Source organism: Falco biarmicus, chromosome 3 (assembly GCF_023638135.1).
Source record: "Falco biarmicus isolate bFalBia1 chromosome 3, bFalBia1.pri, whole genome shotgun sequence".
Classification (NCBI taxonomy): domain Eukaryota; kingdom Metazoa; phylum Chordata; class Aves; order Falconiformes; family Falconidae; genus Falco; species Falco biarmicus.
In genome coordinates, this window is record NC_079290.1 from 90,429,946 (window position 1) to 90,442,018 (window position 12,073).

Here is a 12,073-nt window from a genome sequence, read left to right on the forward strand (position 1 = left end):
CAACCAAAAATTTAGCTTTACTTTGACAAGTACTGGCAACATGGCATCATGGGCTTTGCATTTGTTGTCTTAACATTTTCCAGGTTAAAGCAGCCTTACCCATGGGACTTCCTTTTTCTGTCTTGTCTTGAGCCCTCTGAATCAACCCAGTTCTCCAGTTCTCTTCAGTCATTAATGATAAAAAAGATTCTGTTCCCAGTAAGGCCTTCACAGGTGAACAGCCCTTCAGACAAGTGGGGGGGGTTCCAAACCCTTACAAGCAGTTAGGTAGGTCTTACTGATGGTCCATAAGGAATAGCAGAATCCAGCAACTCTTCTAGATTTATAAACTCTTAAGTGCCCTCTTAAGAACTAGTAATAGTCATCTCCCAAAATTAAATACTATTGCCACCCAGGCCACCAGACTTTTGTCTGAGCACCGCTGAACCCAGCATCGTTGGTCACAGTTTCACAGCAGAACAGAATTACACTTCAGGACTCCAATACAGCAGTGCTGCTCAACCTCAGCAGCTCCATACTGAGGAAGAAGTGAGATCTGCCTGTTTCTTCTTTGTCTGGAAAATAACCTTCTGCTGATCTATTTATTAAACAAGCTTTTATTTTTAATTTCTTCCAGGAGCCCCCCAGAGATGCTTTTGTTACCGTGAACATCACAAATGCTGCTGTCCCTGAAGTCATGGGTCTCCTGGGCCCCACTGGCTCGCCTGCCCCTGGAAACTCGTGCTGCACCAGTGGTCACGCTCCTTGCAGGAACGGGAGCCCCAGCACAGCACCGTGTGAGGCAGGAGGGAACCTCGAAGGGTTTTCTGTGGTAACTGAGACTGATGATGACCACTTCCCACCAGTTCCCATGGAAGATGAATACATGGATAAGGATCTCAATACTGCTGATTCTTTATTGAGTCGGACTGCCAGTAAAACCATTTCATCATTTTCAGAACCAATGGAGGCAGGGGAGAATGACAGCCTAAATCAGTATTTTTCAGGGATTGGGAGCACAGAGGACATATCAGTCTCTCAAGGCTTTCACCCTTCCTCCAGCACAGATGGGGCACACCCCACCATGGACAAACTTCTTCAGAAATCTTGCCAACATGCCCACAGTTGCCTGAAGGAAACAGGCAACAAAGACACAGATAATTTTGCAACAAACTATGACTTGGAGAAGATCTGTGTGAGGTGTGGCATTTCGTACAGGGAATCTCCCAGAAAGTGGAGCAAACCCTGTTGTGCTGTGGCTGACAGTGCTTCCACCTCCCCAGAGACTGGATCCTATGCACAGTGCACGTGTGGCTTGAATTTTCTCTCTGCGGGTCAGAGCACTCTAGCAAGTGATCATAGTATGGAAAGTGCATCTTCAGATAGTTCCAACATGAAGTACCAGAACACAAACAGAAGCACTTCAGGGACAAGCAGCAGCACTTCAGACTTTCCTCCAGCATCTGGTAAGCCCATTAGGCCTGACCCATACACAGTCATACGTCATTGTTCTCTGTGCTAGCTCAGTATTATTTGGAGAGTGTGATTTAGGAGGAGAGAAGAACAAAATGATGCTTTTTCACTTAATTGCTCTGAAGCTAATCTGAAAAACAAAACTGAAATAGTAACGACATTTGGTTTGCAGTGAAGTCTGCAAGTAGTATGAGCACTGTGAGGGACCATTGTCCTGCCCTGATCTAATCAGCAATGCAGAACCCATCTTCTGGCTGTCACTGTAGAGGCCAGGCGGTTCTGTTAATGAAGTATTTTGGTGACAGCAGGTGTCTGTACTGGAGAAAACTTGGGAGGAGGAGAGTGTAGGGACCTAGAGACTGAGTCAAGAAAGGTTGCACAACGCTCCAACAGACAAATTTCCATTCAACAGTCTGAAGGCACATTTTTGCCATTAGGTTTAAGTCCAGTTACATTTATATGGTGGTCAGTGAAACTTCAGCTGGAGCTGTAACCTGGTGGCCACAACTGGGTCTAAGAGATTATGTTCAATTTTCTGCTTTTAGCTCTTTCTCTTTGCTTTAATTTGCTAGGACCTAAGCACTCACCTAAAAATAATTTCATACAGACATTGTTTCTCCATACACAAGTGCTCTGTCCTCTAAACAACTCTGAAACACTGTCGCCAATTTACTAATTGACTACCAATTTACTAATTGAGTATACATAACGAAATTGTCAAATAAAAGCAGGGGGGAAAATCGCTGAAGCAAAACTAGCAGAAGGGAAGTGATGAGCCTTTTCTGGATGAAATCTCCCTCCCTCAGACTTTTTTTCAGTATAAAAGTCTGCAATCCGCCTGTCATGTGTTATTAGTCACTTTAGATTATAATCTCTTAAAGTCAGATGCTCTATTTTTATTTATGCCAATGCACTGCCAAGTGTAATGAGACCTTAATTTTGACTGGGACATCTAAGTATTACTGTAATACACACAGCAGTCATAAGCAGTTGCCCTTCTTTGAAACCATGTGTTGCCTTAAAGTTTCTTACGGAGACATTCTTGTCAGTCTGCCAAAGCCCAAAAGCAACACTTTTGAAGGCCCTTCCTCTCTCAACATGCATGCCCTGTGGGAATCTGGGAGTGTGTAGTGCTCATCTTTCTAAGAGCAGATACTCTTTCTGCTGCTTCAGTTTCCTGAAATCCTGACACAGTTTCACTGCCTGGTCTGTACAAAATTCGGCAGTAGTAAAGACAACATAGATGATCTTTTTATTGTTGGAAGGTGACTCTGAGGTACAACTGAAAGTCAAGTCGTGTTTGGAAGTGCAGAAGTACTGCTGTTCTTTCTAAATCTGACATGAAGAGGAAGAGAAAATGCTACAGAACAGGGCAAACAGAAGAGCTTGGATTTAAGCAATGTGCTAGGAAGTGCCATCTTAGATCTGCAGAATAACTCTTGATACGGGATTTTAATTGTGTCTGTGCCTTCGGGTATGTGCATGCTATAGTGCCATCTGGTGAAACCTGAGCACAGATACCGTGTTCCTGATTTGCTGTTTTATAAGGCAAAACTGCCGGAAGGTACTGACTGAGCTATGGGTAGTACGTAAATGTGGGTTAGTTAATCTGTAGGCAATGTGGCTTGCTGGCAGAGGTATTTTTTCCATCCACAGAATGTCCATGGCCCACTGGTAATGCCTGGTTGCAGAAGCGTGAGACAGGGCTTAGCCATAGATTCCACACTGAAGCACCCCGGCCATGCTGGGGGTGCGCTTGGAGCTGCAACAGCATCAGCCATTTTGCTGGGCCTTGTGAAATGCCCAGATGGAACAAATGTTTATGCAAAACAACTTTCTGTAAACCTTCTCAAAGCAACTGAAGCTACCAGGCTTTGCGCACAGTCATGCTAAGACAGAAAGGTACAAGAGGGTGGATGACAAATGGGAAGAAAGGCCATGGGTGATTCTGTGAAGTTGTGGTTTTAGTTCCCTAACACTCAAAATGACAACAGAAATTGCAAACTCTGTCTCTCCTATGAAACAACCGCAGAAGACCAAAGTAAATCTCTGGACAGGTGCCACTGACAGGGCCAGTCACCAGAGGTGGAGGTAAGCCTTCAAGTGCTCTTTCAAAACCCACAAGCCTGGAGGCAGTCAGAACATGAAGCGTTGGTTCATGACCACCTCAAGTCATGTGTAGGTCTACAGAATAAGCATGAGTGCTGGAAAACCTAGGTGACTCATGATTAGGAACAGTTTTGCAGAGCCTTTCAACTTCAGATTCCAAACCAGCCCAGTTTTGGCAGCAACAAACAGTTCTTACCACCTAGAGGCCATTAAATGGCTCAGAGAAAATTAATTGCCTGTGTTGTTCCAGTTCCTAATTAATAATTACCACAAAAATTAATCTGTCATTGTAATTAATATCATCAGGTAGCCTGAAGAGATCAAAAGGCTGAACCATTTCAGAGAACGATGCCTTCACTTATCCTCTGAAGGTGCCTCTGATACTTTCCAGGCTGGAAGCACATTTCTTAGTGCAAGTCCAGGAAACTCTTGTGTCAATCTTCTGTGCTTTTGGGCCTCAACTATCCTTTTGTTTCACCACAGTGTCTTCAGAAAGCAGTGAAGATTTTCCAGCCACATACAACTAAATATTATAAGTGTGTTAATCTACCCTCCCCCCCCTTTTTTTTCCTCTCCCCACTGTCACATACATTTCTAAATGCTCGATATCACACTGAGCATTGGTAAACTTCTCTGCAGTACCTTTTGTGAGTGACAGGCAATCTGTATAAAGGCAAACAGTTATTTTTGTACTCCCCTTATGCCTAAGAGATTTGTTGATGGCAAACAGCCGAACTGAATCGAACACAGGGGAAGAAACTGGCAGGGAAACAACACCCACAGAGAAAACTCTTACTGACACCTCACATTAATCAACAACACTTGCAAAGAAAGCAAAGAGTTAGCAATACAGTGGTTTAGCTGAAATAAATAGGATTGCTTGAGGGGGGGCTATTAGAGGGACACTGCAGTGCTACCCAGACTGGTTACAAGCAAGCACAGGTCCTAACTCGGCACAGCTGGAGCCCAATGTGCATTGCTGATGTGCAAACATCACCCGTGGCTGCTAGAAAAACAGCATTTCTCTGGTCTGGGCCATGCTTGGCTGCAATGAAAACGGGAATGTCTGAAGTGTTGAAGAACATAATAAGGAAAGGCACAAAATGTCTAAAAGGTGTCAGATCAGTCTGCAAGTAATGATTAAGTAAGCACAGCAGGAAAAACATTTCTTAGGAAGCGTGTTCATAGGCTAGGAAGATTTTTTCTTTTTACTTGGTTGATTCGGTTTGTTTAATTTTCAAACTCTAACAAGTTTGTTAGTTTGTTGTTGAAAGTTTGCTCTCAGTTGTTTTCTTTCTGCTCTGAGGGAAGTTTATTAACCCCTAGAGCCTGGTCCTGCTGTCACTTGAGTCAGCGACGCAGTCCTTGAATGGCAGAAAGATTGAATTTGCACTGCAAAATCTCTAACCACAGGCAGACTGACTTAAACCGTAACTCCATTAGGTTGCTCTAATACAGACTCAGTCTCTTCACCGGAGTCAGTGTATATCCAAGTAAATCCGTGAGGCACTGAGCTCTGTGTGATTTTGACACCACGTGAGTGCACATCTGACATTAAGTCTTTCAGTATTTGTTCAATAAGCCTGCTACCTAGCCCACACAGTAGGATTGATTGTTTACCAAAGGGGAAAAAAGCCCCAGTGTGATGACTGGGAATAAAAAATAAAAAAAGAACCTCATAGTTGGAAACAGTGACCATTTCCTCACAAACTGCAGGCAGAGGCAGTTTGGGTGCAGCTTGTGCATCAGGCAGCACAGGTACCATGAGATTGCCGCGCTCTCCTTTGCTTCCCAGAACACGATTGAGAGAGAAAATGTTTCCAAGCCTTCTAGACAGGCTCCCTGTGAATGACAGGCTTCGTCCTGAGGAGGCAAAAATGGAAATAATGAAAAGGTCCAGTGGAAGGCATTGATTATAAAATCATTCTCGTGTCACAGGGAAAAAAATAATGGAACAAGAGTAAAGCCATCACAGTGGATTAAGTCCACTGCACTAAGCATCCATCTCGTGAGGGGAAAATATTAATCACGTGTGTCTTCTTTTCTCCCCCCTCCTTCCCCAGGAAATGTGACTGGAAACAGTAACTCCACCTTTATCTCAAGTGGACAAGTAATGAATTTCAAGGGCGACATCATTGTTGTCTACCTTAGCCAAAACTCCCAGGAGGGGGCCACGGCCTCGGGGCTGAGCGAGGAGAACGTGGGCAGCCCGGTGCAGGAGGAGAACCTCAGCCGCTGTGAGACCTTTGCTGGCAACACCCAGCACTACAAGGAGAAGTGTGCGGAGCTGCAGGGTGCCTGCCCGCTGGCGGGGAGCGGGGCACCGCGGTGGCCTGCCAGACCCCTGGCCCAGGAGCAGGGCCCACCCTGCTGTGCCCAGGCCTCGCAGCCAGTGCAGGAGGAAGGGAAGCTGGGACACTTCTCAGAGAAAGTGTTGAACTGAGGCGAGCCGGTGTCCTTGCTGCGGGCCGGGGCGCCGACAGGCAGCCTGCGAGGAGGCCTGGGGCGGCTGTGGGACTCTTGAAGTCGCAGGTGTCGTGACAAATTCAGAGACTGTTGCTGTCCCTGGTTGTCTCTGGGGAAATTTTACAGCTGGAAAGGACCCTTGTGGCACACATGCTGGTGGTGGTGCTCTCACTGAGGAGGTTACTGGTGGGGAGAGGCGCATGTGTGAGGCCGGGTGTGCTGCCCCCATCGCAGAAGCAGCGGCAGGGCTCTCTCCTCTCCCTCACGGGGCAGTGGGCTCCCCACCTGCCCCCCACTCCCTGGCACCTCTCCCCAGCAAGCCGCAGAGGAGAGCTGAGGAAGTCCTTCAGGCTGGGGACTTTGTGAGGAGGAGAGCATTGCTGCTGGGTGTGCAGGGTGCTCCCAGAGAGGGAACAACATGGCAGAGGACCACACTGAGAGGGGGACCCCTGAGCTCTGCCTTGGGGGTTTCCTTTTGTGACTAAGCTGCACCCATTTTGCTGGGTCTTGGGCTTCCTCAGTGCCTCTGGTGGTGGAAGGGATGGAAGGAAAGGTAATGGAAGGAAGTGGTGCCACCTCTGCTGCTGAGCTTAGTGCCACTGCCGACCTTTGCCTCCCTGTGGTGATCAGGCAGGTGGCACCAGCCCTTCCCATCTTTCCCCAAGTGAGCAGACACTCCAGTCTCAAACCAGCACCAGACTAAAGATCCTGGTCTGCCCCTTATTAGCTTATGGGTATGAACAGGTGTAATGGTGCTCCAAGCACACAATAACAGGCAAAATAAAGCTGATATGCCTTAAAAGCATATCAGATTAATCCTGAGCAAACAGCATTTATTGTTTTGGACCCTGATTCACCTCTGCCTTATTGCACCTCACTAGAGAAGGTCAAACCTCTTAAGATGAGTGACATGTGCCCAGCATGCTGCTGCACGAATAACGTCACTGAAATTTAAGACGCAGAGCTGCTAGCAGGTAGAGGAAGAGTCTATGATAACCCACTGTGGACGTTTTCTGAGTGACAGGTGAGGGAGGGGTTACCCAAAGATGGAGAACGTGGTCAGGGTCAAACACATACATGTTCCTTCACCTGCCCAAACAATTTTGTCATTCCCTTCAATATTTTCATTAGTAAGAAGAGCTTTACTTAGGTAGCATGAAGCTATTTCCAGAGCTCGGCCTGTCTGAGCTGAAATCAAAGTGTAGCCACTGTCACGCTGAGAGCTGATAAGCAATGGGACCAAAGGTTCAGATTTAAAGAATGATGGTAGCTGTAGTTAGAAGGGAGTCTCAGCTACTCAGCTGGCTTTGGTTCAGGTCACATACCCTGCAGACTCCTCCAGTAGTCACTGCGGAAAGAAAGGTGAAGGGAACAGAATCTCAAGCAACTCCCAAGAGGAAAAGATAATATTTTAAATGATTTCTTGACAAGGGGTAATTTTCTGACATTCTCCTGCACATGTGAGCACTGCAGGAGGCTATCTTCAGTCTGAGCCTTCAGGAGGGTCAGTGCTGTGTTACCTGCCAGACAGCAAAGGGATCTCTTATCTAGTGTGATCTCATCTGTCCAGATGGAAAAGGTCTCTGGCAGGGAGGGCTCCTCCCTGCGGAGGTTTTAAAGCTGAGGGGTTCACTGTGTAGCTACTCTGTTTGCAACAGTAATGCTGTGTGGGTGAAGAGCACCTATAAAGCTGACAAGGTGACCACTGTGTCATGATGAGCTTCTCATCCACAAAACAAAAGAATGGGCTTAGCCACCTTCACCTCTCAGGAGAATAATTCTGCTTTATTTATATTCTGTGATGTAAAGTACAGTACAAACGTGCAAGACTCTCTTTTGAGTGCCTGGCATAAAGGGTGCATGAACAGCCAGTCTCCATTTCACCTTTGCATAGCCTTCAGAAAACTAGACCATCCTAACCTAGACTCATCCAGGCAGGCAGGTGGTCCCATTCAGTGACAGCCCAAGCTACCTCTGCCTCTTTGAAGGTGTGTAACTGAGGATCTCTTATCTGTGGTATTTTGTCGTTCCTGCTCCTGTCCTTTACAACCTCTTTCCAGCCTCTTCTGGCCTATTTCTCTATCCTCTAGACATTGGTGCAATAGGGACAAGGAAGCAGAGCCACCATCACCTTCATGCAAGGTGGTGCAGATATTTTCTCCCTTCATCTTCATTTTTTCAGTCATATTTTCTTGGAAAGCATTCAACTAGGACCTCAGCCCCACTGGGGAGCATTCAACAGCCCCATTTACAAGGCAGGAGGAACTGAATTTTTATGCTTAGCTCTGAGTAAATACCTGTCCGCCAGTCTGCTGTTTTCTCCTTCTCCTTCTGCAGCTTCTTTCTTTCCATGATTTGTGTCCGCCACCAGAGAGCAGACTTAAAATCCTGATTTCAGAGAAGACAATGGACATTTACTATGTGTCCTCAGTAAGGACACGCTTTTCACTTTCTGAATTTCAGGATCCTACTGAGAAAAGATTGAAACTAGAATCATCAGCAAGCGTGAAGAAATGGGTCATAATGATCTCAGTGCTGTGGCTGCTCCCTCATGGGAAATGCGATGCACCAGCAGATGAGATTCTTTTCCTTCCTCCAGAATCTACGCAAAAGCAAAGAAACCATATCACATTCATCAGCATGCTGCATGTTCCCTGGGTCTGTGCCCAGCTGCTCAGACATGAACCCCAAAGGGACTTCTTTATTCTCATGATTTCATTTGTCATCAGTTTGGAGCTGGGGCTGGTTTTTTTTAACATCTGTTTGTACAACAGGGCCCTGTGCATTGGGCACTAATTTGGAGGCTTCTGGCTGCTATTGTATTACACATAATTAATGATAATAAAAGTCTTAAAGATCTACTTAAGAAAAAGTGAAGATTTTATTTGAATTAACAGAGAAAATCAAATACATTATTGTATGCCTATACTTACTTTGACCAAAAAAATAATCAAATGTGAATATAAAGACATTCCTGGTTAGGCTTTTGTAACATTTTTTATATGTAGAATTGTTTTAACAAAAAGTGCTTCTCTTCCTCAGTATGCCACAATAATGCACAAGCACCTTCACATGCACGCATGGAACCGAACAGGAACAATCATAGATCCGGTGTGGTCATGCTTTACTGCTGAGAACTGGGCATTGATTCCAATTCATTCCTGAAGTCTCCTCCTGCACAGTATGTGCTTTTACAAGTCTTTCAGCCTAAGGAATCACAACATGCTTTACTCATGACGTATATACTAGGTGCTTTTGAAACTCAGCTACTTCAAGGCCGGGAGGACAGCAGTAATTCTGCATATAACCACAGAAAAATGAGGAGCAATTTTTTGCACAAGGGCACTGGAGCAGCCTTTCCTATCCCCATGGAAAACAATATGGCATTAAAAACCAATATAGACAATAACTGCTGTTAATCTGTGTACTTTGTTACATGTTCACACAGAGACTGGAAATCACCATGCAAAGCATACAGCATACCTGGGAATAGCATCACTTTAAAATGTCATAATTTCTACTTGTCCATTCGGGTTCCCTTCCTTTTATCATATCAATGGTATCTAAGCAATTATACCCCTGTGTCTATTATAAAACAGAACCCTGCCAAAGGATGTCTTTGTGCTAATCAGGTATTTTATACATAGATATATATGTCTCCATTCAAATTAGGCAACAGTGCCCCCTCACCACCACTGTTAAAAACCATCTACAGCTGTCAGATACTTCACTTCTGCCAGCACATGATACTGGACATGGTAAAACGGCTGCAAATTCTTCATGTTTAGAAGTTATTTCTGGAGTATGTAATATATACTATTAATAGACACTTAATAACAGTCACTGGAAAACTGGAAGTATATTTAAGTTGTCTGGGGTTTCTTGCAAGGAATGCTGAATGACTCCAAACCTCATAAGCTATTTTTTCAAACCTCCTTCCAAATGGCTGTTGCCTTTTTCAGTCCATCAGGAATACTTTGATGCTGACCTGAAAGCGACGTGGTAGGGCAACACGCTGGCAGCACTGCTTTACAGCACTCTGTCTTGGAGATGCGGGTACCCAAGAGCTCTGCCTGGCGATATTTGACCTGTGAGGATTCCCAGCCCCTGCTCCCCACAACGCTAAAAGCCAACAATTCATGTTCACCTTGGCTGAGTTGCAGTGCTATCTCTGGAAAAATCAAACTGGTAATTTTGTGGCAGTCCCAGTCACTGCTGAAGCCAGGGGCATGCGATCCTAGGTGCTGATGGGAATGAGTCCCATTTCAGACAGGAAGATTGTCATGAAATGTGTTTCTCCTCTTTTCCTCTTGCCTGGTGCTATCCTGATTTCCAGAATGAAGAGTGATTCCTACTATACAATAAAGGTTTTCTCTCAGAGCTCTGCCGTTGGAGTCTATTCTGCCTTTGTGCTGCGGTGTTAATCACCTTGTTGAGTGGGAAGGTTGAAGCAGAAAACAAAACACATACAAACAGCTCCTTAACATCCCAATTTACTTAACCCAATTCCATGGTAAAAGGTACTACTTTACATATGATTGCTGAATCCATGTTAGCAAAATATTGTAAGGGGAATTAAAAAGCAGCATTCCCCCCAGCAAATCCAGAGGCAGAATGTCTGGGTTTAGTGGTGCTGCTGATCCCATGTGATGTCCTTACCTGAGGAGATGGTGCAGGAGAAAATCCTCTCTCTCCTTTTTTCCTATTCTTGTAGGGGGTTTTATACCTTCTTATTTCCTTCCCACTTTCACCATGTATGGGATAATAATAATACTTGAGCTGAATATGTTATTCAAACCCATTCTATCCAGCAATCAAGGCTGCAATCCTAGATGGGCAATGTGCAGTTTTTACATGTACCTTCAAAGGCCTCTTTGAAGGTTTGTACCTTTGGGGTACATGAGGATCCCCCCCTTTGACAAACCCTAACATGTACCTGCATTTGCCATTGCTCTCACTTCAGTAAGTGTAGTTGCTTGTTCTTTCCTTCTGCAAGGCATCAAAGTTGGTTGTAGCCACCAAGTGATTTGTCATCTCTGCAGCAAGATTTGCTAGCCCTCTGGTCTTGCCTTCAGGCCGCCCAGCACTCTTGTCACATTTTCAAACTTCTGTTGTGTTTTTTTCTGTAAAACGTGAGCATACATGAGCGTGAACATAGGGGAAAATGCATTGTTACTGTTGTCTCTGGCTTATGAACAAGGCAATGGCAGCATACAGAAAGCATTAAGGAAATATGTTGTGGTAGATAAGTGTGCCAGTGTTCAATCATTTGTGTTTTATCACTGCTTTTCTTCTTCTTCTTTTGGTTAGCTGGCTTATGGTTTCTTTATTTTGGCTGAGGATTACCACAGCCCTTCTGGCTCATTCCTTAGCCTGCCTGACCATTTGATTGATCCTTGGGCATTGCAGTAGCTTTTACTTGCATCGAAGTCAACAGGTCTGTTGCATCATGTTTCTATTGACAGTCTCAGATTTCTGTACATTATTTGCAGATGAACATGCACAAAATCGCTCCTGAATTCAGCTTCCCAGGAAACTGTTAGAAAGGTTCCCAAGGAAAGCAAAGGAGCTCAGGAGTGTTGGGGACCACCTGTACAAGCTGGACATATACAAATGAATGGCACTTGGCAGAATGCCTCTGAGGCTGCCAAGAAGGTTGGCCTCACTGCAAAGCCATACTTTAACATCTTTAACAGGTCATGGAGTCCAGGGAAAGTCCCAGGTGACTGGAAAAGGTCAAATATTACACCCATCTACAAAAAGGGGGAAAAAAAGATTTGGGAAATTACAGATGAGTCAGCCTCACTTGAGTCCCTTGAAAAATTATGGAACAGGTCCTCATGGAAGCTATTTCCAGGCATGAAGGAGAAGGCAGCAACTGGGAGAAGCCAACACATACCTTAGCTAACTCAATGCTCTCACACTGTCAGCAGCTCATTGTTTGCTTTGACATTGCTTCCATAGAGTCTCGGGAGGCTGACCTTACTATCAAGGTAAAGAAGGCACGAAGGAAAATCGTTGAGTCTTCCTCTGTCATTTGTCACTA

At 45.1% G+C, this 12,073-nt stretch overlaps 1 protein-coding gene across 1 annotated transcript in view; it reads left to right on the plus strand.

Moving 5' to 3' along the window:
• Nucleotides 1–10,407, plus strand: part of TNFRSF11A (TNF receptor superfamily member 11a) — a 30,204-nt gene extending 19,797 nt beyond the window's left edge. The window contains exons 9-10 of the mRNA XM_056332445.1: nt 617–1,445; nt 5,625–10,407. Coding sequence (XP_056188420.1) covers nt 617–1,445; nt 5,625–6,004 — 1,209 coding nt within the window. The 3' untranslated portion in view covers nt 6,005–10,407. The remainder of the gene's footprint in view (nt 1–616; nt 1,446–5,624) is intronic.
• The last annotated feature ends 1,666 nt before the right edge of the window (nt 10,408–12,073 follow it).